The sequence below is a fragment of the Pogoniulus pusillus genome, chromosome 43 (assembly GCF_015220805.1).
Source record: "Pogoniulus pusillus isolate bPogPus1 chromosome 43, bPogPus1.pri, whole genome shotgun sequence".
NCBI classification, from domain to species: domain Eukaryota; kingdom Metazoa; phylum Chordata; class Aves; order Piciformes; family Lybiidae; genus Pogoniulus; species Pogoniulus pusillus.
Window position 1 is genome coordinate 442,098 of NC_087306.1, and position 22,309 is coordinate 464,406.

Consider the following 22,309-nt stretch of genomic DNA (forward strand, 5'->3'; position numbering starts at 1 on the left):
CAGCTGGAGTTTGCTTTCTACATCAAACACCGCGGGGGGGAAGCAGGAACCAGGTCGGGTTGAGGATTCTTGTGGGGTTTAGGCTAGTCAGAGCCAGGGGCACTCAGAGTCCACCACAAACTCACTCAAGGGCTCATTAAAGACGCCAAAGAGCTTTATTTACATCTGCCACTTAATGACTGCTTCCCTCTGCCGTGTCCTGGGCCATTACACACAATTATGCTGCTAATTAATGGCAGCTCATTAGAGCTTTAGAATCTTCTTGCCCCTTTTCCCTCTTTCGAAAGCAAATGAGGCTGTGTCCCTCTGGCACCAGCCCAAAGGGGCTGCTGAGGTGCAGCAATTCCATTTCTGTTTCAAAGGCAGCTCCTAGCCTGAGAAGCAGCCACACGGCAGGCTCCAGGGCAGGGAGCAGGACTCAAGCCCTCCTCTCCCGGTGCTTAATCAGGTGGAGACATGCAAAATGTGCCTGAAGTGCAGCTCCGGAGCAGCCCTGGGAAGCAAGGGCTGATTGCTCACTTCTGAAGAGCAGAACTCTGCCAGGTTCGCAGCCGAGCTCCGGCAGCAGCTCAGACATGCAAATAGAGGAGGCTCGGGCAGATGATCTCTAAGGTCCCCTCCAGCCTCAGCCGTTCTGTGGTTCCCTGATCACAGAGCAGGAAATGGGCAGGTTTGTGACGCTGCTTGGACGCAATCAGAGTTTGATTGCACATCAGAAGGACACAGAAATGCATTCCCTTGCGGCAAGGACTCCACTGAGCATGGGCAGAGGCAGGGGGCTTGGGAAAACGACCTCCAGAAGGTGCAGGGATGCTGAAATGATCTCAGGTCCTCTGCTGATGGAGGCAGGCCTGGCTGCCTCAGCCTTCTCGACCCAGGAGCCAAAGGCTTTGCAATGTCCCGAGGAGCAGAGAGCCTGAACCCCTGGAGGGGCTTCCAAGAGGCAGAGCTGTGGTGCTGAGGGACAGGGTTTAGCCCCAGCCTTGGCAGAGTCAGAGAATGGTTGGACTGGAGGAGCTCAAAGGCCTTTCCTTCCAAAACTGTTCTGGGATTCTGTGATGTCAGTGTCATGGGCATAGGAATCAGTGCACTCTCAGCAGGTCTGCATGTGGCACCAGGCTGTTGGCACAGCCACTTGCTAGAGGGCAGGGATCCATCCAGAGGGACCTGGGCAGGCTGCAGAGCTGTGCCCAGGCCAACCTCATGGCATTCAACAAGGCCAAGTGTAAGGTCCTGCACCTGGGTAGGTGCAATCCAAGCACAGCTCCAGGCTGGGTGGGGAATGGCTGAGAGCAGCCCTGAGGAGCAGGCCCTGGGGGTCTGGGGTGGGGAAAAGCTCAACAGGAGCCTGCAGTGTGAGTGCAGCCCAGACACAAAACCCTGTGCTGGGCTGCAGCAAGAGCAGTGTGGGCACAGGGCAAGGGAAGGGATTCTGCCCTTTGGCTCAGCTCTCCTCAGACCCCACCTGCAGCCCTGGGGGCAGTTCTGCAGCCCCCAGCACAAGCAGGACATGGAAGTGTTGGAGCCAGACCAGAGGAGGCCACCAAGATGCTGAGAGGGCTGCAGCAGCTCTGCTATGAGCACAGGCTGAGAGAGTTGGGGCTGTGCAGGCTGGAGAAGAGAAGGCTCCCAGGAGACCTTGGAGTGGCCTTGCAGGATCTGCAGGGGGCTGCAGAAGGGCTGGGGAGGGACTGTTGAGAAGGTCTGGTGGTGAGAGGAGGAGGAGGAATGGGTTTGGAGTGGCAGAGAGGATATTGAAAGTGGATGTGAGGAAGAAGTTGTTTACAGTGAGGGTAGTGAGACCCTGGCACATTCTGTGATTCTGTGCTCCACAGCCTCCCTGGAGGTGTTCAGGACCAGGTTGGATGAGGCCTGGAGTGACCTGCTCTAGTGGGAGGTGTCCCTGCCTATGGCAGGGGTTGGACCTGGCTGAGCTTTGAGCTCCCTTCCAACCCAAACCATTCTCTGGTTCCAGGATTCTACAAGTCTGGGATTCTCTCAGTCCTCAGAGGAGGAATTGCTCACTCAGGACCCAAGTGGAAAGCTGCTGCAGGTGGACTCCCATGAGCCAAAATTCCTGACCAAATCCAGCTTGGACTCATCCCCATTTGGGGAAGGTGGAGTCAGGCCTGGAGCAATGGATGCAAAGCAGAGATGAAAGAGGCCCCAGGGGCTGTGGCTGCCGTCCAGGGCCAGCAGTCAACACCAGCAGTAAACAGAACTTCACTGGGGGCAGCCACATGCAAATCAGCCAGAGCCAATTAATGCAGGAGGCAATTAGTGAATGTGCAAGGATGCCTCAGCTCCTCCAGGAGGGAGCCTTGCAGTGGGAAGTGTCTGCACCTGTCCCCCTGACCCTCTCCAAGATGCCTGCCATGCAGTGTGCCAGCCCCAGCTCCCTCGGTGCCGCTCTCCGCAGGGGCTGTGCCTGTCTCTGTGCCAGGCACAGGAGCTGCCCTCCCTGAAAGAAAACCTTTTTGCCACCACTTCTGATGAGTGAGGACTTCTCTGGGAGGTGTCCTCTGTGACCCAGCAGTGGCTTCAGGTGGGATGGCAAAAATCCTTTCCCCATGGAGCTCAGAGCAACCTTCTGCTGCATGACACCAGCAGGGGCACAGCTGCTCCCTTCTCTGCACTCCCCCAGAGCCCGGATCCTGCAGGGAGCTGATCTGCCTCCTTTAACCGAGCTCCACTGAGCTGCAGCTTTACTTACAGGTCAGCAGCAGCCTCCAGACACAGACTGAGGCTCCAAGCCAGACAGCTCAGAGACACCAGGCTGGGAGCTGCGTGGCCTGGCAGGACCCTGAGTCACCAGAGCCTCCAGGTAGAGCTTTTCAAACCTTCCTTCTTTAGGGACCAAAGCTCTCAGCCCCTGCACAGCCCCTGTGTGACAGCACAGGTGGCCAAGGGGGAGCACAACAAGGCCTGAGCGACTTCAGATCCACCAGACACAGCAGGGACGGTTTGTAAAGGCCTCCCAGAGGCGGCTTAGAACTTCAAAGCCTTTAATCTCCTTCCCCCAGACTTGCTGCCCAGGGCCAGCAGGTTTCAAAGGCAATGCTCTTGCGAGCACCACACAGCCCCGGCCCTGCTGCACCACTCTGCCCTCTTTGCTCTGCAGGATCTCCTATCTGCAGCCACAGAAGGACAAGGAGGAGCAGCACTGACCCCAGAGAGCTTCCCCTTGAGCCCCTTCCTAAACCATCTCACTGCCCCACTCTTGTCTCTCACCCAGGACCTCCAGCTCCCACCGCAGAGCAGTGCCAGGGCAGTTAAAGAGCCTTTCCCAGCTCTTTGAAGTACAAAGAAACATGGCCTGAAGGTGTCCTGCTCCTGCAGCAGCAGGAGAGCAGCAGTAGGGGCAACTCAGCAGGGGCACTTCAGCAGGGGCACCTCAGCAGGGGCACTTCAGCAGGGGTACCTCAGCAGGAGCACTTCAGTAGGGGCACCTAAGCAGGGGCACCTCAGCAGGGGCACCTCAGCCTGATGTAGCCCTTGCCAGCTGCCTCAGGCTGCGTTTGCCAGGCAGGGACCTAAGCAAAACTCTTCCCACAGCTGCATCCTGAGTTGTTCTCCTCTGGCCCTTGGCCTGGGGCCACTGCAGGATGCCTTTGGAGCCGATGCCTTGCAGCAGGCCCTGTTCCAGCACAGGCAGGCTGGGCAAGGGGGCAGGGCAGGAGGGAAGGACAGACAGACTCTGGGTTTGCTGCAGCACAAATTTAATGAGGCTGAAGAACGAAAGGAAGCGACACAAAGGGTAAAGAGACATTTTCACGGCCCACTGAGGACGGTGCCCACTCACCCACTCACGGTGGCACACTCAGCAAGCTGAGGTCTTCCCTCTCAATGGAGTGGGCTGTGCTGGCCCGGGCGGGCAGGGCAATTCCTAACCCGTCCACACCTTACTGAAGAGGACAAACAGCCTGGCCAGGAACACAAGGTAAAGGGTAATGGAAGACAAGCACAGGCCTGGTTCCAGGAGGTGCCAAGCTCCCACTGCCCCCCCAGCTTCAGGTGGAGCTGTGGGTATCTAACATCACCTCTGGAAGCCACGGCCATGAGCTCAGTCCTGCGTGGGGTCATGCCTCAGCGTTCCTGACCATCTCCTCCCGCTGCTCCTGGGGCTTCAGCAGGGTCCATAGAAGCCCCCCCGGTAGGAGGCGTAGCGCCGGCCAGGGCGGCTGTGCCCACTGCCCAGCCCCGGGTACCCGAAGCTGCCCAGGCCCAGGGAGCTGCCGGAGCTGATGGGCACCCCCTCGGCGCTGAGAGCGCTGCCAACGGCCGCAGAGGCTGAGGAGCCCACGGTGGTGTTCTGGGGGAAGGAGCTGAGGATGGGTCCTGGCAGCGTCACCACCACGGGCGAGGGCTGGATGACCACGGTGGAGTCCTGGCACTGCCTGACGCAGGGCTCGCTGCAGCTGTTGGCCAGGGGGGTTGGCCCGCAGGAGCTGGGGGCACACCGCTCGTAGCAGGACATGGCTGCAGCTGAGTCTGAAAGACAGGACCAGAAGCATGGAGAGACATCAGAGAGTGGTCATGGCTCGGGATGGAAGGCAGCTGGGAGCTCATCAGCTCCAACCCCCCTGCCGCGGGCAAGGAGACCTCTCAGCTAGACTCAGCTGCTCACAGCCTCACCCAGCCTGGCCCTTACCATACTCAGGTTCACTCAGCTTGCTCAAGATCACAGATTTCCAGAGACCCTTTTCTTGGAGCTGAGTGAGGAACAGCTTGAGGAGGGATCTGAGCTCTTAACTACACCAAGAGAAGATGGAGGCTGAAAGAATCCTCCCTGGGCTGCTGCTGACCCAGCACAGAGCTGGCAGCAGAACAGAAGAAGCCATTCCCAGAGCACCACTTTAATTTCAGTACTTCTCATGGCTGTGTCTGGAAAGACAGAGCTGAGCTCCAGCCCCAGGGACTGAGAGTGCTGGAGAGGAGGTAACTGTGAGGAACATCTCAGCACAAAGGTGTCTCTGGAGAGAGAGCTCAGCAGACACCTGGGAAACAAAAGAATTGGTTCCAGTTCCAGCTTTGCCTCCAGAGGCACAAACTTCAGTGCAGTTCATCGGCCTTGGAGCTGCAAATCTTTCACAGAACCATGGAAGGGCTCAGGGTGGAAGGGAGCTCAGACCTCATCTTCCCCAACCTCCCCTCCACAGGCAGGGACATCTCTCAAACCAGATTCAGCTGCTCAAGGCCTTGAACACCCCCCAGGGAGGAGCCATCCACAGCCTCCCTGGGCAGCCTGTGCCTGAGCCTGACCACCCTGGTACTGGAGAGCTTCTTCCTCAGCTCCAGCCTGACCCTGCTCTGCCTCAGCTTCCCAGAACCACAGAAGCATTCAGGCTGGAAAAGACACTCGGGGTCATCCAGCCCAACTCTGCAGAGTTCACCCCAGAACCACATCCCCAGGCACCACCTCTGAGCAGCTCCAGCAGGTCCCTGGGCAGCTTGCTCCAGTGCCTGCCCACTCCTGCTGTGGAAAAGCTCTTCCTGGTGTCCAGCCTGGGCCCGTCCTGCTGCAGCTTGAGGCCATTGCTGCTGGTGATCAGTGAGCAGAGCAGCACCAATCTCTCCCCACAGCCTCCTGTCGGGGAGCTGCAGGGAGCCATCAGGTCTGCCCTCAGCCTCCTCTTTTCCATAGCAAGCAGCCCCAGCTCCTTCATCAGATTTATCTCCAGGCCCCTCACATCTCCCCCGCCCTCCTCTGCCCTGGCTCCAGCACCTCCACATCTCTCCTGTACTGAGGTGCCCAGAACTGGACACAGCACTCCAGGAGTGGCCTCACCAGTGTCCAGTCCAGGGGGACAATCTCTGCCCTGCTCCTACTGACTGTGGCTGCCCCAAGCCAGGCTGCTCGATGACCTTTTGGCCACAGCCCTTCAGACTTTTAGCACACCTGAAAGCCAACCCCTGAGTGAATCAGCAGCACCATGGCAGGGCTCTGTGACAACACTCACAAGCAGACTGGAGATCCCTTCCAGCCCAGACCATGGCTCCAGCAGAGGCTGCACTCCAGCAGACAGCCCCAACCTCCCCACACCACCTCCCCCAGCCAGCAGCCAGCAGAGTGAGAAGGACAACAGCCAAAGTGCTCTGAAGGCAAGGACTGAGCAAGCAGAGAAGGAGAAGCAGACTGGGACTAACCTGGCTCACAAAAGAGGAAGAGGGGAAGAGAAGTGGCAGGCAGGAGCTGGAGTGGAGTTTGCTTTTATAGTGCACCCAGGATGGCCTGAGGAGCTCAGACAGCCTTTGAGCAGCAAATTAGCTCCCAGCCGCTGCGCCCCAAATGCAAAACGCTCCCAGCCCATTAAAGGTCCTCTCCTGCTGCTCATCATTTGTGTTATCTCCTGACACAGATTCCCTCACCCAGCCTCTCATCTGCTGGAGTTCTGGGCCAAATTTATGCCACTGCCACCTTGCAGGCCCAGCAAAATTCCCCCTCCAATTGTTTGGCCTTAGTCATGGGGGGGGAAGCCAACTAAGGAGAGCTCTGACAGTGCCTCACTCTCCCTGTGGTGTTCTGTCACCAGGAGCCTGAGTGGAAGCCCCTGATCAGCTTTGGGCCCCACCAATGCTTGCCAAGCTCTGGTTCTGGCCAAGCAGAAGGAGAATCCAGGCTGAAGCTCTGCTCTCAGGGAAGGTCTTGCAAAAGAGCCCCAGGTCCTGCTGACCCCAGAGCAGAGTCACAGCCCAGCCTGGAGTTCAGAGACAAATGCAACCAGGCCGCAGAGCAGGGAGACTCCAGCACCTGAAGGGGCTGCAGGAGAGCAGGAGAGGGACTGTGCCAGGGGCTGGGGGTGCCAGGATGAGGGACAATGGCTTTGGGTTGGGAGAGGGGAGATTGGGACTGGAGAGGAGGGAGAAGTTCTTGGCAGTGAGGGTGGGCAGGCACTGGCACAGGCTGCCCAGGGAAGCTGTGGATGCCTCCTCTCTGGGGGTGTTCAAGGCCAGGCTGGATCAGGCCTCGAGCAACCTGGGCTGGTGGAGGTGCCCATGGCAGGGGTCTGGAGTTGGACTCACAGATTCAGACTCACAGAATGGGTTGGGTTGGAAGAGACCTTCAAGATCCTCCAGTTCCCATCCCCTGTCATGGGCAGGGACATCTCCCACCAGCCCAGGTTGCTCAAGGCCTCCTCCAGCCTCTGTGGAGGTGCTCACATCAAAAGGTCATGCAGCAACACCTCAGAGCCTTCCGAGCGCAGCCTCAGCACTGCCAGAGGCATTTCCCCACAGCAGAGCCTGGGCCATGCTGCCACGGCAGAGCTCGGCACAGCTCCTGTGCTGCTCTTTGCCAGGCTCTCAGCCCCAGGGCTCAGCCTTTGCTCCTCACTGAGCTGCTCCAGACCCCTCAGCACCTTCCCAGCCTCCCCTGGACTATCTCCAGTAGCGCCCAGTCCCTCTGCAGCTGGGGGGAGTCCAGCACTAGCCTCAGCACTGCAGAGATGGCCTCACTGGGTCAGAGAAGGTGTGGAGGAGACCCTCCCTTGCCCTGCTGCCCACACTCCCCTCAGTGCACCCAAGAGCTTCTTTTGGCTCTGCTGACTCACACTTTACAGCCCAACTCATGAGAGATCTCTGCAGTCCTTGCAAAAGGACTCCTGAGCTGTCTCCTGGTCGTGACTCAACCCCAGCTTAGTCAGACTGCCTCAAAGCGCTCACCCAAGAGGCTCCTGGGAGGTTGTTTTGCTAAAGAGGGTGAGCAAATTAAGTGCAAAGTGTTGTTGAGTGGCTCAGACAGGGAAGTGGAAAGAGTTTTAGCAAAGGTCTTGAGTCTGATGTTAGATTTGCTCCCAAATTGCTGAGGAGCCAAAAAGGTCTTTATGAGAGCCAAGCTTGGAGCCAGCACACACTGAGGCTAATGGAGCCAGTCTGAAAGCAGCCAAAATTAAGTGCCCAGAACTGGGGAAGATGAAAGAATTTCTGATGTCCAGAGCCTGCTTCTCATGCTGAACCCAGACTGGGAGCCAGCAGCAAACCCCTTTCATTATCTCCAGAAGGTTCCACCTGCAAAAATCAGCCTGGGAACTGAATCCTGCAGAGGGAGGCCTGGAGGAGCAAAGCTGCACAGGCAGAGCTCCTGCTCCACAGAGCCACAGAACCAGTCAGAGTGGGAAGGGACCACAAGGCTCAGCCAGTGCCAACCCCTGCCGTGGGCAGGGACACCTCACACCAGAGCAGGCTGCCCACAGCCTCATCCAGCCTGGCCTCAAACCCCTCCAGGGATGAGGCTTCCACCACCTCCCTGGGCAACCCCTGCCAGGCTCTTACCACCCTCCTGCTCAACAACTTCTTCCTCACCTCCACTCTGACTCTCCTCATTTCCAGCTTGGTTCCATCCCCCCCAGTCCTATCACTGCCTGACAGCCTGAAAAGTCCCTCCCCAGCTCTCTTGCAGCCCCCTGCAGACACTGCAAGGTCACAATGAGGTCTCCTGGGAGCCTTCTCCTCTCCATCCTGCACAGCCCCAACGGACTCAGCCTCTGCTCAGAGCAGAGCAGCTCCAGCCCTCTGCTCCTCATGGCCCTTCTCTGGACCCCTTCCAGCACCTCCAAGTCCTTCTTGTCCCAGGGGCTCCAGAGCTGCTCTGTAGCTCTCCACTGCAGCCCTCACACACAGAGGGGACCTGGCTGCCAGTGGTGGGCACCTCCTCCTCTCCTGCACAGGGGCTCCCTCTGCCACACTGCCTGAAACCCCTCCAGCCATGGGCATCCAGCTGGGCCCCCCCTCAGCCCCTCAATGCCTTTATTAGTGGAAGGAGGACCCCAAAACTGAACCCCACACTCAAAGGATGGCCTCCCCAGTGCCCAGCACAGGAGGACAATCCCTGCCCTGCTCCTGCTGGGCACAGCATTGCTGATCCAGGCCAGGATGCTGGTGCCCTTCTTGACCACGTGGGCACAGCCTGGCTCCTCTCCAGCTGATGCCACCCAGCACCCCCAGGGTGTTTCCAGCCACTGCCCCCAGCCTGCAGCATCCATGGGGTTGTGGTGACCCAAATGCAGGACCCAGCACTTGGCTTTGTTGAACCTCATCCCATGGCTCCAGTCTGGCTAGCCCCTGGTGGAGCCTTCCTCTCCTCAAGGAGATCAAGATCCTCACCCAAGCTTAGGGCAGGGAGCAGCTCTCCAGGCCCTTCCATTCACAACAGGCACCACAAAAGTCCCTTTCAGGGCTTGCTGCTGGGCCCAGCCTCTCCAGCTGCCACTTCACTCTCCCCACATTAGCTGCTGGACTCCATTTGCATGGCAGGAGGGCACCTTCCTGGCACCAAGCAGGAGCCCATTCGCTGATGTCCAGGGGCTGACTCCCCAGGGAGCAGAGGAGCAGCAAACAGCCTCAGCCACAGCAGCTGTGTGACAACACCAGAGGGTCCCTGGGCACAAACCAGACCCTTCAGGGTCCTCGGCAGAGAAACACCTCAGGGACACTGATTTTCCACCAGAGACTCTACTCAGGCTGCCACCAGCTCATAGCATGGCAAGGGTTGGAAGGGACCTCCAGAGATCATCTCATCCAGCAGCCCCCTCCAGAGCAGGGCACAGAGGAACATGTCCAGGGGGAGCTTGCAAGTGTTCAGAGAAGGAAACTCCACAAGCTCTGGGCAGCCTGCTCCAGGACATCATCTCTGTGAGGAGCAAGGCTGAGAGCCTGCAGGAGAGCAGCCCCAGAGGGGATCTGCTCAATGCTCAGCAAGAGCTCAAGGGGATGGGGGTGGGGGGCAGGAGGCTGAGCCCAGCCTCTGCTCAGTGGTGCCCAGGGACAGGACAAGAGGCAAGGGCACAAAGTGGACCCCAGGAGGTTCCAGCTGAGCAGGACACTGAGGAGATTTTCCATGTGTGAAACCTTCTTGGCCAGGGGAATGGGAAGAGAGAAGCACAAAGGAACTCAAATCCAGATGCAACTTCAGTTTAATGATACAAAGTCAAGAGGGATTCTGCACAACAAACAGAACACATTCCAGGATGCCACAGGGGAAGGAGACATCTGAACCATTCCAGCTGGAAGACAGCAAGCAAAACTCCACTTTTCCTTCAGTCCTGAATACCCCCCCCAGCTACCACTGACAGGACAGCATCAGCCCACAGCAGTGTGAAATGCAAATCACAGACACAGGAAAGGCACCAAAAGCATTTCAAGACCAAGACAGAGGTTGGCCTGGAGTCCAGAGAGCACCTTGCTGCCTCCCTCCTGGGCAGCAGCTCGAGAGGGTGCTCAGCCCAGCTGCAAAGCCTGCCCAGCAGTGCCAGCCTCAGCCCAGCACCTGGCTTGGGGCTCCCTGGTCCAGGCCTCCCTGGGCTCGGGCAGGGCTCTAGCAGGGCAGGCAGCGTCTGCCGCAGTAGCGCCCGCCCAGGCCAGACAGCCCAAAGCCCCCGGAGCTGATGGGGACTCCGTCCTCGCTCAGGATGCTGCCCACAGCAGCAGAGGCTGAGGAGCCCACGGCGGTGTTCTGGGGGAAGGAGCTGAGGATGGGTCCTGGCAGCGTCACCACCACGGGCGAGGGCTGGATCACCACGCGGGAGTCCTGGCACTGCCTGACACAGGGCTCGTTGCAGCTGTTGGCCAGGGGGGTTGGCCCGCAGGGGCGGCACAGATCGTAGCAGGACATGGCCGAGGGCTGCAGCTGGACCTGGAGAGAGGGCAGGCAGAGACAGGCAGCGTGAGGGGCAGCCTGGCAGCCTGCAGGGCACGGCACAGGCACAGGCACAGGCTGGGGAGCAGCACAAGGCTGAGCAGCGAGGAAGAGAGATGGAAGAGCAGGAAGGGAGCCCTGCAAAGACAGCCCAAGAGCTGCTCCCTCTTCCCTGTGCTCATGGCAAGGAGCTGTGGCTCAGGAAGACAACCAAAGCATCGCGGCTAAGGCTGCACTGAGCCCCAGAGACAGAGAAGGAGAAGCAGCGAGGCAAAGGCGCTGGCAGCTCACCTTGGTCAGCACGGAGGAGAAGGCAGGAGCAGGATGAGGGAGCCTGCTCAGGGCTGCCTTTTATAGCTCCCACAGCGCCCCAGGCCCAGAGGCTCCTCTGCCCATGGAATGTCTCTGCCAGCAACTCATCTGCATGCAAAACAGCCCCATCAGAGAAACGAGGCCACTGCTGCTGCTCCCTGCCGCTGCCTTTGCATTTCCCTGCCCCTCGCAGCTGCCCTCGGCCACGCAGGCTCCTTTCAACTCCCAGAATTAGAGGCCAGGAATGGTCCCAGGGAAAATGACACAGAAGTAAATGGAGACTACTCCTGAGGCAAAATACCTGAGTTAGGAAAACACAGACAGTGCTCAGGTGCAGCCCAGAGCCCAGCTGAGCCACCGAGCCCCTGGTGACAGAGCAGGAATGAACTCGAGCAGGGCAGCAGCCCAGGGGACAGGAGCAGAGCAGAGGTGCCCATGTTGGCCAGAAAGCCACAGAGACCCCGCAGGGTGCAGGCCAAGGAAGCCTCCTGGCAAGCCACAAGAGCTCTGCAGAGCACAGAAAGCTTCCACCCAGACACCAAGCTGAGGAAAGAGCTCAGGCAGAGCCTGGGCCAAGGGAATCGGCAGGAGGAGGAGACCCTGTGGGAGGGAGGGCAGGAGAGCAGCAGAAAGGGCCTCACTGCCCAGTGCCAGGGTGAGAAACGTGCAGAGCCAGTGCCCAGGTGCAGCCCAGAGCCCAGCTCACACATCCAGCCCTTGGGGACAGAGCAGGGATGGCTCAGGCAGGGCAAAGCACACGGACAGGAGCAGAGCAGGTGGTGCCCGCAGCCGTCACTGCCTGCAGGGCAGGGCTGTGGGTCCAGAAGAGTGAAACAGAGCCTGGGCCAAAGGCAAGAGGCAGGAGGAAGAGAGCCCAGGTGAGGCTCTTAGGAGCCCCTGGGCCTGGTGTTCTGCACCCAGGGCACTGATGGGCAAGGAGAGGACACCTCTGCAGCTGGGATACAGGCACCAGCTGCACCCCCAGCAGAGGAGGACAGGAGAAGCTCTTCCAAGAGACGAAGCTGATTCCAGTTGTGTCTCCTCAGGCTCCATTCAGCCAAATCCCAGCCCAGCAGATCCACAGCTGCAGGCTCCGACCAGACCTTGGCAGGCCCACAGCCAGTGCCTGTGCTGAGGCTCTGCCCACGGCCCCAGTGTCCTGCCACCTCCTGCTCCCTGCCAGCACAGGCTCCAGATGATGTTGCCCTCCCCGCTGCCAGCTCTTCCCCACTGCTTCTGCTCTTGTCCCAGCAGAGCTCAGGTGGCTGCAGCATCCTGCACCTGCTGAGGGCCTTGCTGCAGAGCAGGGCGCAGGGACTGGGGCTGGCAGCAGCTCTGGCAGTGCAGGCAGGGCTGGACTCTGGCACAGGCACTGCTGGCCTGCATGGGCACTGCTGCGCTTCCAACATTGGCTGGCATAGGACAGGAGCTGCCCCACATTCAGCCTGGAGGCCAAGAGGCTGTGGGGGGCATGGGACAGGCAGCCTGGCATAGGGCACAGCCCCTGTGGCAGCAGCAACCACCACATCCCAGGGGAGCTTCTCCCAGCAGCTCCAGGAGAACCCCAGGCACAGGCAATGTCCTGCCCTCCCTTCTGTCACCTCCCACAGCTCAGAGCAGAGGGGCAGTGTAGGGCTGGCAAAATGCCCTCAGGGCACTATCACAGAACCTTCCAGGTAGTGACTGAACAGAGACACAAACAGTGCACAGTGAGTGAGAGTCGAGTCTGGGGTGCCAGAGAGGTGGTTTGGGGGAGTAGTAAAGTGCTGCTGACACACATCACCTGCATCATCAAATGGCAGCAACAGAAGCAGTGAGGTCAGGAAAGGCCTCAGAGGTCATTGCCCCAGCACCACCATGGGCACCAAACCATGGCCCCAGTGCCACCTCTGCATCTTCTTTAGCACCTCCACCACAGCCCTGGGCAGCTGTGCCAGTGCCTGACCACTCTCAATGAACAAATTGCTCCTCCTGCCCAATCTGAACATCCTCTGGTGCACCAGGAGGCCATTTCCACTTGTCCTAGCCTGGGAAGTAGGAGAAGAGACCAACCTCACCAAAACCTCCTCCCAGGGAGTTGCAAGGAGCCAGAAGGTCTCTCCTCAGCCTCTTCTCCACACCAAACCACCCCAGATCACTCAACCTCTCAGCAGAAGACTTCTCTAGAAGCTTCTTCAGTTTTCCTGCCCTTCTCTGGTCCTTTTCCAGCCCTTCAGTGTCCTTCTTGGAGTGAGGCCCTAAAATTAACCCCAGGACTAGAGGCGTGGCCTGAGGACTGCTTAGAGCAGGAGGACAATCCCTGCCCTGCTCTTGCAGACAGGATGAGAGCCACGGAGAGCAGGAGAGGGTTTGCTACTGGCCATGGAGAGCAGGAGAGGGTTTGCTCAAAGACAACCATGTCGTAGGGAGGACAAAGAGTTGTGGAGGTTTTGTGGAGACTTCGTCAGGTGCATTTCAGAACAGTCCCCTCCAGGCCACCATTTCCATTGGATGCTCAGTCCCAGTGCCCCAAGAAAGGCACAAATCAGTCACAGGCCCTCAGCCACCCCCTACACTGCAGGGCACCACAGTGCCCAGGGAGAGCTCGGGCAGGAGCGGCAGGGGGCAGGAACAGGAGGAGCCATCAGCTACAATGCAGCATAAACTTTAATGAGTCAAAAGAGGGAAACAAAGCAGTGCCCGGGGGAAGGGGCACAGGCCAGGCTGCTGCAAGGGCAGCTGGCAATCAGGCCCCCTCCACAGCGTGGCACACGAGTCTTCTGCACACACAGGCGGGCACAGGGCCGGCAGCAGGGCCCCTGGCAGCTCACTTCAGCAGGAAGCCCTGGCACAGGCCGGCAGCAGACAGCAGGGACTCAGGACGGGCAGAAGAAAGCAGCAGCAGCAGCAGCAGACACCTGCTGGAGGCCTTTGCAGGCACCGCAGGCTGGCACCTTGCTGCCTCCCTCCTGGGCAGCAGCTCGAGAGGGTGCTCAGCCCAGCTGCAAAGCCTGCCCAGCAGCGCCAGCCTCAGCCCAGCACCTGGCTTGGGGCTCCCTGGTCCAGGCCTCCCTGGGCTCGGGCAGGGCTCTAGCAGGGCAGGCAGCGTCTGCCGCAGTAGCGCCCGCCCAGGCCAGACAGCCCAAAGCCCCCGGAGCTGATGGGCACTCCACTCTCGCTCAGGATGCTGCCCACAGCAGCAGAGGTGGTGGAGCCCACGGCGGTGTTCTGGGGGAAGGAGCTGAGGATGGGTCCTGGCAGCGTCACCACCACGGGCGAGGGTTCAATGATCACCCTGGAGTCCTGGCACTGCCTGACACAGGGCTCGTTGCAGCTGTTGGCCAGGGGGGTTGGCCCGCAGGGGCGGCACAGATCGTAGCAGGACATGGCCGAGGGCTGCAGCTGGACCTGGAGAGAGGGCAGGCAGAGACAGGCAGCGTGAGGGGCAGCCTGGCAGCCTGCAGGGCACGGCACAGGCACAGGCACAGGCTGGGGAGCAGCACAAGGCTGAGCAGCGAGGAAGAGAGATGGAAGAGCAGGAAGGGAGCCCTGCAAAGACAGCCCAAGAGCTGCTCCCTCTTCCCTGTGCTCATGGCAAGGAGCTGTGGCTCAGGAAGACAACCAAAGCATCGCGGCTAAGGCTGCACTGAGCCCCAGAGACAGAGAAGGAGAAGCAGCGAGGCAAAGGCGCTGGCAGCTCACCTTGGTCAGCACGGAGGAGAAGGCAGGAGCAGGATGAGGGAGCCTGCTCAGGGCTGCCTTTTATAGCTCCCACAGCGCCCCAGGCCCAGAGGCTCCTCTGCCCATGGAATGTCTCTGCCAGCAACTCATCTGCATGCAAAACAGCCCCATCAGAGAAACGAGGCCACTGCTGCTGCTCCCTGCCGCTGCCTTTGCATTTCCCTGCCCCTCGCAGCTGCCCTCGGCCACGCAGGCTCCTTTCAACTCCCAGAATTAGAGGCCAGGAATGGTCCCAGGGCAGTGCCACATCAGCACAGGCTGATGATGCAGCCAGGGATGGGCAGTCCCACCTCAGCAGATGGTGCCAGACCCTTGCCCTGCAGGGCCTTCCTTTAAAGTGTCTCCTGATGGCTGGGGCAGGGCTCCTCAGTGGAAAGCTTCTGCCTGGCCATGCCAGGCTTGGCTCCATCCCTCATTGCCTCTCTCCTCTCTCCACTGTCAGGCACCACCTTGCTCAGCAGAGCTCCTCTGCTCTGGGCTCTTTGTCCCTCTCTGCCTGGGGCTCAGCTTTGATCTCAGCAGCACTCTGTCCATCCATCTCCTCTCCTTCATCCCTGCCTGTCTCGGTCAGCAGAGCCCCCCCGGGCACGACTGAAGTTCTTCCACTCCCCGCACTGCACTTTGAGTCCTCTGAAACACCAGGAGGCACCTCCATGCCCAAGGCTGTGCTGGGCAAGCCATAAACCTCCTTCTTGCTACCCCTGTCCTTGCCACAACTCCTGCTCTGGCCACACAGGCTGTTGGCACTGCAGGCACTGCCACAGCCCTGCATCATTTCCAGAGGACCCCAATCCTGCCCAGCAGCAGGCAGGGGCCATGAGGAGCACAGCACAAAAGCTGCCTCCTGCTCTGCCTCAAGCACAACCAGACCCCAGGCACGGAAGCGTTGCCTCTGCTGGACAAGGCTTGCGAAGGGGGCAGCAGAGCAGAGCTGTTGAGTTCACACTGCCCCAGGCAGCTCTGCCCAGCCTTGGCAGAAGGGCAGAAGCCTCCTCCTGGTGACTCTGGAGGATCTCTCGCACAGCTGCTGCAGGCTCAGGTCCTTTCAGGACACAGTGACCACGCAGAAAGGCTCCACAGTGCCTCAGGCTTTTGACCACAGGACTTTGTTGAGGCAAAGAGGCTTTGCCTGCTCCTGTCAGTCTGTGCACACACTTCTGAGGCTGTCACCAGCATCTGTCAGCTCCTCCAGAGGAGAGAGACTGTGAAGTGTGTGCCCATGCTGCTCCTGTGCCCCTCTCACACACCCATTGCTTAACCTGTGATGCCATAACAAAATGGGTAGATGCAGGGAGAGCAGTGTATGGAGGCTGCCTTGACCTTAGCAAGGCCTTTGGCACTGTCTCCCATGACATCCTGGTGAGTAAGCTGAGGCAGTGTGGGATGGCAGAGCAGGCAGTGAGGTGCATTAGGACCTGGTTACAAGACAGAGTTCAGAGAGTGGTGATCAATGGTGCCAGGTCCAGCTGGAGAGCTGCAACCAGTGGAGCCTCCCAGGGATCAGTGCTGGGTCCAGTCCTGTCCAACATCTTCATCAATGCCACTGATGAGGGCACAGACAGACAGAGGCTGCTCAGCAAGTTTGCTGCTGGCACCAAACTGGGAGGCTTGGCTGAGACAGCTGCAGGCTGTGCTGCTATTCAGAGAGCTGGGCACAGACCTGGGCACAGAGGAGCCAAATGAGGTTCAACATGGACCAGTGCAGAGTCCTGCACCTGGGGACAAAGAAGAAACTGCACCAGGACAGGCTGGGAGGTGACTACTGGAGAGCAGCCCTGGGGAAAGGGACCTGGGAGTGCTGGGGGAGAACAGCCATGGGCAGCAATGTGCCCTGGGGGCCAAGAGGCCAATGGGGCCCTGGGGGTCATCAAGCAGAGTGTGCCCAGCAGATCCAGGGAGCTTCTCCTGCCCCTCTGCTCTGCCCTGCTGAGAGCTCATCTTGAGCTCTACCTTCAGTTTGGGGCTCCCCAGTTGAAGAGGGACAGGAACTGCTGGAGAGTGTCCAAGGAAGGCTGTGAGGATAATGAGGGGACTGGAGCTGCCTGGTGAGGAGAGGCTGAGGGGATTGGGTCTGAGAGTCTGGAGAAGAGAAGATTGAGAGGGGATTTAATCAATGCTTATTAATACCTGAGGGCTGGGGGTCGGGGGGGACGGACAGGCTCTGCTCACTGCTCCCTGGGACAGGACAAGGAGCAGTGGACAGAAGCTGCAGCTCAGGAGGTTCCAGCTGAATGTCTTTGATGTAAGGTCCCAAGCCCTGGCACAGGCTGCCCAGAGGGGTTGTGGAGTCACCTTCTCTGGAACCTTTCCAGGCCTGTCTGGATGTGTTCCTGTGTGCCCTGAGCTAGCTTGGATGGTCCTGCTCTGGCAGGGCTTGGACTGGATGAGCTTTTTGGGTCCCTTCCATCCCCTGGCATCTGTGATCTGTGATCCTGGGCCCCATGGGCACCCCAGCCCCACTGTGCAGCTCTCCTGCAGAGGGTTCTCCTCTCCCTTCACACAGCTCCCCAGGCTGCTCCCTCACAGCTCAGCTTCTTGAGGGCTCCTTCCAGTTCCAGGGCTTGCAACAGGGAAGGGACACACTAGGAGGGGTTCAAGGGCAGTCAGAGCCTCGGGCAGAGCTTGTTTGGCTGCACACAAATGGCTTTGGGCAGGGCAACGACTTCCCCCAGCAAATGGCAGCCAGCAGCCACCCACAGTTGTTGCTCAAACATCCCCTGAGGAAGCTCCTGGGCACCCATTGCATATCCAGAGAACGCCGCAGCCTGCTCCACCTTCCCATGACTCCTCCAGTGGCCACGGCCCTTGAGGGGACTCAGCTCTGCTCGGGTAAGGAGGTGGAACTTAACCCTTAGACATCCAAACCTTTCCCTCCCAGTGCCCATGGAGCGGCAGGGGGCAGGAACAGGAGGAGCCACCAGATACAATGCAGCATAAACTTTAATGAGTCAAAAGAGGGAAATGAAGCAGTGCCCGGGGGAAGGGGCACAGGCCAGGCTGCTGCAAGGGCAGCTGGCAATCAGGCCCCCTCCACAGCATGGCACACGAGTCTTCTGCACACACAGGCGGGCACAGGGCCGGCAGCAGGGCCCCTGGCAGCTCACTTCAGCAGGAAGCCCTGGCACAGGCCGGCAGCAGACAGCAGGGACTCAGGACGGGCAGAAGAAAGCAGCAGCAGCAGCAGACACCTGCTGGAGGCCTTTGCAGGCACCGCAGGCTGGCACCTTGCTGCCTCCCTCCTGGGCAGCAGCTCGAGAGGGTGCTCAGCCCAGCTGCAAAGCCTGCCCAGCAGTGCCAGCCTCAGCCCAGCACCTGGCTTGGGGCTCCCTGGTCCAGGCCTCCCTGGGCTCGGGCAGGGCTCTAGCAGGGCAGGCAGCGTCTGCCGCAGTAGCGCCCGCCCAGGCCAGACAGCCCAAAGCCCCCGGAGCTGATGGGCACTCCACTCTCGCTCAGGATGCTGCCCACAGCAGCAGAGGTGGTGGAGCCCACGGCGGTGTTCTGGGGGAAGGAGCTGAGGATGGGTCCTGGCAGCGTCACCACCACGGGCGAGGGCTGGATCACCACCCTGGAGTCCTGGCACTGCCTGACACAGGGCTCGTTGCAGCTGTTGGCCAGGGGGGTTGGCCCGCAGGGGCGGCACAGATCGTAGCAGGACATGGCCGAGGGCTGCAGCTGGACCTGGAGAGAGGGCAGGCAGAGACAGGCAGCGTGAGGGGCAGCCTGGCAGCCTGCAGGGCACGGCACAGGCACAGGCACAGGCACAGGCACAGGCACAGGCACAGGCACAGGCTGGGGAGCAGCACAAGGCTGAGCAGCGAGGAAGAGAGATGGAAGAGCAGGAAGGGAGCCCTGCAAAGACAGCCCAAGAGCTGCTCCCTCTTCCCTGTGCTCATGGCAAGGAGCTGTGGCTCAGGAAGACAACCAAAGCATCGCAGCTAAGGCTGCACTGAGCCCCAGAGACAGAGAAGGAGAAGCAGCGAGGCAAAGGCGCTGGCAGCTCACCTTGGTCAGCACGGAGGAGAAGGCAGGAGCAGGATGAGGGAGCCTGCTCAGGGCTGCCTTTTATAGCTCCCACAGCGCCCCAGGCCCAGAGGCTCCTCTGCCCATGGAATGTCTCTGCCAGCAACTCATCTGCATGCAAAACAGCCCCATCAGAGAAACGAGGCCACTGCTGCTGCTCCCTGCCGCTGCCTTTGCATTTCCCTGCCCCTCGCAGCTGCCCTCGGCCACGCAGGCTCCTTTCAACTCCCAGAATTAGAGGCCCAAAGCTTTCCAGTGAAAATGACACAGAAGTGAGGAAGATGAAGGCAAAGGGAAAGGGATGGCTCTGCCTCACCCCATGATGCCAACCTCTCACTCTCCCAGGGCTTGTTTTGAGGTTTTCTCCACTGATTTGTGGTCTCCTTCCCACCCTGTCATTAGAGTCCAGGCTGCCAACCAGTCTCCTGCAGCGGACCAAGCATAGCCTCAGCTCTTCCTATCGAGCTTCTCAGCCTGGCTCAGGCTATCCAAGCTCTGCTCTTGGCCTCTAACCCTGCTGTGCTTCCAGGCATCCCCTCTGGAGAATCCAGCTGGGCTCCTTCCCCTCTCATCCATGTGAGCAGCATCTGTGGGTCCCCAGACACCAGCACGGGCAAGGACTCTGCTCTGCTTCCCCCACCATCGCCTCAGGAGCAGCTGGGGCTCCCTCCACACCAGGGCACACACTGGGGGCCAGGGACATCCCAGAGCCAGCTACAGTCCTCCTCCCCGTTGGTCCCCAGCAGGTCTGCTTCAGAGAACATGCCAAAGAGCAATGCAGGCAGCTGCAGGCAGCAGGACTGCCATGGGACACTCAACCCTGCCCAGAGGAGAGGGTTGGCAGTGCCAAAGGACAGGCTGGAGGGCATCGGCGTCAGCACCTTCCAGAGATGTGTTTCAAAGGAATGGTTCAGTGCTCTGCAGCACTCCGGGGGTAGAGGGAGGGCTCAATGGCCCCATGAGGTCGGGACCCCAGCCCCACTTCTGACCCCCCCAGCCGAGTCCTCGCTGCAAGGGGATGGCAAAATTCATCCAATCTGCCAGGGGCAGGCAGCTCAGCCCCACACACCCCCAGGCTAAATTCCTCATGGCAGGGGATGAGAAGAGCTCTGACATGACTCTGGATAGCAGCAGAAGTCGATGCAGACAGGCAGGGCTCAGGGCCAGCCAGCAGCACTCTGCGAGAAGGAGGGCAGGAGAGCAGCAGAAAGGGCCTCACTGCCCAGTGCCAGGGTGAGAAACGTGCAGAGCCAGTGCCCAGGTGCAGCCCAGAGCCCAGCTCACACATCCAGCCCTTGGGGACAGAGCAGGGATGGCTCAGGCAGGGCAAAGCACACGGACAGGAGCAGAGCAAGTGGTGCCCGCAGCCGTCACTGCCTGCAGGGCAGGGCTGTGGGTCCAGAAGAGTGAAACAGAGCCTGGGCCAAAGGCAAGAGGCAGGAGGAAGAGAGCCCAGGTGAGGCTCTTAGGAGCCCCTGGGCCTGGTGTTCTGCACCCAGGGCACTGATGGGCAAGGAGAGGACACCTCTGCAGCTGGGATACAGGCACCAGCTGCACCCCCAGCAGAGGAGGACAGGAGAAGCTCTTCCAAGAGACGAAGCTGATTCCAGTTGTGTCTCCTCAGGCTCCATTCAGCCAAATCCCAGCCCAGCAGATCCACAGCTGCAGGCTCCGACCAGACCTTGGCAGGCCCACAGCCAGTGCCTGTGCTGAGGCTCTGCCCACGGCCCCAGTGTCCTGCCACCCCCTGCTCCCTGCCGGCACAGGCTCCAGATGATGTTGCCCTCCCCGCTGCCAGCTCTTCCCCACTGCTTCTGCTCTTGTCCCAGCAGAGCTCAGGTGGCTGCAGCATCCTGCACCTGCTGAGGGCCTTGCTGCAGGGCAGGGCGCAGGGGCTGGGACTGGCAGCAGCTCTGGCAGTGCAGAATAGAGGGACAGGGAGAGGCTGGCAAAGTGCCCTCCCCTCAGTACCACAGAAACTACCAACAGTGCCTGAGCAGCTCTGCCAGCACTGCAGGGTAGATGTGAACGGGACCTGGGGGACACAGAGGGATGGTCTGGGGCATTAAGACTCCTTGGGCACAGGACACATGCCAGGCAAGGCTTGGAGGCATGGCAAGCAGGGCAGAGGTTTGCTCTTGGGCCACAACAGGCCTAGAGCTCAGGACAAAGCTGTGGGAGGCTTCGGGAAGAACAGAGCAGCTGAGATGATCCCTGCAGGGACACTCCACTGCTCCTCAAGCCCCAAAAAAAAAGTGACCTGACCAAGTGCTCTCAGCCACCCCCTACACTGCAGGGCACCGCAGTGCCCAGGGAGAGCTCGGGCAGGAGCGGCAGGGGGCAGGAACAGGAGGAGCCATCAGCTACAATGCAGCATAAACTTTAATGAGTCAAAAGAGGGAAACAAAGCAGTGCCCGGGGGAAGGGGCACAGGCCAGGCTGCTGCAAGGGCAGCTGGCAATCAGGCCCCCTCCACAGCGTGGCACACGAGTCTTCTGCACACACAGGCGGGCACAGGGCTGGCAGCAGGGCCCCTGGCAGCTCGCTTCAGCAGGAAGCCCTGGCACAGGCCGGCAGCAGACAGCAGGGACTCAGGACGGGCAGAAGAAAGCAGCAGCAGCAGCAGCAGACACCTGCTGGAGGCCTTTGCAGGCACCGCAGGCTGGCACCTTGCTGCCTCCCTCCTGGGCAGCAGCTCGAGAGGGTGCTCAGCCCAGCTGCAAAGCCTGCCCAGCAGTGCCAGCCTCAGCCCAGCACCTGGCTTGGGGCTCCCTGGTCCAGGCCTCCCTGGGCTCGGGCAGGGCTCTAGCAGGGCAGGCAGCGTCTGCCGCAGTAGCGCCCGCCCAGGCCAGACAGCCCAAAGCCCCCGGAGCTGATGGGCACTCCACTCTCGCTCAGGATGCTGCCCACAGCAGCAGAGGTGGTGGAGCCCACGGCGGTGTTCTGGGGGAAGGAGCTGAGGATGGGTCCTGGCAGCGTCACCACCACGGGCGAGGGTTCAATGATCACCCTGGAGTCCTGGCACTGCCTGACACAGGGCTCGTTGCAGCTGTTGGCCAGGGGGGTTGGCCCGCAGGGGCGGCACAGATCGTAGCAGGACATGGCCGAGGGCTGCAGCTGGACCTGGAGAGAGGGCAGGCAGAGACAGGCAGCGTGAGGGGCAGCCTGGCAGCCTGCAGGGCACGGCACAGGCACAGGCACAGGCAGGGGAGCAGCACAAGGCTGAGCAGCGAGGAAGAGAGATGGAAGAGCAGGAAGGGAGCCCTGCAAAGACAGCCCAAGAGCTGCTCCCACCTATCTCCCGGCCTGGCAGCAAGAGCAGAAATGCTGTGAGCAGGTCAGGAGCCAAAGCCAGAGGGAGGCAAAGACTTGGCCAAGGCCAAAAGGCAAAGAAGAGGCTGAGAGAAGAAGCAGCGAGGCAAAGGCGCTGGCAGCTCACCTTGGTCAGCACGGAGGAGAAGGCAGGAGCAGGATGAGGGAGCCTGCTCAGGGCTGCCTTTTATAGCTCCCACAGCGCCCCAGGCCCAGAGGCTCCTCTGCCCATGGAATGTCTCTGCCAGCAACTCATCTGCATGCAAAACAGCCCCATCAGAGAAACGAGGCCACTGCTGCTGCTCCCTGCCG

General features: G+C 60.2%; 5 protein-coding genes across 6 annotated transcripts; all 5 read right to left on the minus strand.

Moving 5' to 3' along the window:
* Window positions 1-3,735: 3,735 nt before the first annotated feature.
* On the minus strand, window positions 3,736-6,198 carry LOC135192606 (feather keratin 4-like). Of its 2 annotated transcripts, none has more exons than XM_064175861.1 (2): window positions 6,148-6,198; window positions 3,736-4,491 (listed from the first exon to the last, which is right to left on the minus strand). In XM_064175861.1, exon 2 carries the CDS (start codon window positions 4,475-4,477, stop codon window positions 4,127-4,129), a length of 351 nt encoding a protein of 116 aa, XP_064031931.1. In that variant the 5' UTR covers window positions 4,478-4,491; window positions 6,148-6,198; the 3' UTR covers window positions 3,736-4,126. The 2 variants fall into 2 exon arrangements, with proteins under 2 accessions (XP_064031931.1, XP_064031930.1); XM_064175860.1 differs by lacking the exon at window positions 6,148-6,198 and adding an exon at window positions 4,652-4,723.
* Window positions 6,199-9,895: 3,697 nt separating this feature from the next.
* Window positions 9,896-11,077, minus strand: LOC135192607 (feather keratin 1). The gene is made up of 2 exons (XM_064175863.1): window positions 10,925-11,077; window positions 9,896-10,630 (listed from the first exon to the last, which is right to left on the minus strand). Exon 2 carries the CDS (start codon window positions 10,607-10,609, stop codon window positions 10,313-10,315), a length of 297 nt encoding a protein of 98 aa, XP_064031933.1. The 5' UTR covers window positions 10,610-10,630; window positions 10,925-11,077; the 3' UTR covers window positions 9,896-10,312.
* A 2,496-nt stretch (window positions 11,078-13,573) lies between these two features.
* On the minus strand, window positions 13,574-14,781 carry LOC135192608 (feather beta keratin). The gene is made up of 2 exons (XM_064175864.1): window positions 14,627-14,781; window positions 13,574-14,332 (listed from the first exon to the last, which is right to left on the minus strand). Exon 2 carries the CDS (start codon window positions 14,309-14,311, stop codon window positions 14,015-14,017), a length of 297 nt encoding a protein of 98 aa, XP_064031934.1. The 5' UTR covers window positions 14,312-14,332; window positions 14,627-14,781; the 3' UTR covers window positions 13,574-14,014.
* A 2,820-nt stretch (window positions 14,782-17,601) lies between these two features.
* On the minus strand, window positions 17,602-18,825 carry LOC135192610 (feather beta keratin-like). The gene is made up of 2 exons (XM_064175866.1): window positions 18,668-18,825; window positions 17,602-18,343 (listed from the first exon to the last, which is right to left on the minus strand). Exon 2 carries the CDS (start codon window positions 18,320-18,322, stop codon window positions 18,026-18,028), a length of 297 nt encoding a protein of 98 aa, XP_064031936.1. The 5' UTR covers window positions 18,323-18,343; window positions 18,668-18,825; the 3' UTR covers window positions 17,602-18,025.
* A 2,224-nt stretch (window positions 18,826-21,049) lies between these two features.
* On the minus strand, window positions 21,050-22,280 carry LOC135192609 (feather beta keratin). Its single transcript, XM_064175865.1, has 2 exons — window positions 22,125-22,280; window positions 21,050-21,808 (listed from the first exon to the last, which is right to left on the minus strand). Exon 2 carries the CDS (start codon window positions 21,785-21,787, stop codon window positions 21,491-21,493), a length of 297 nt encoding a protein of 98 aa, XP_064031935.1. The 5' UTR covers window positions 21,788-21,808; window positions 22,125-22,280; the 3' UTR covers window positions 21,050-21,490.
* Between the last annotated feature and the right edge of the window lie 29 nt (window positions 22,281-22,309).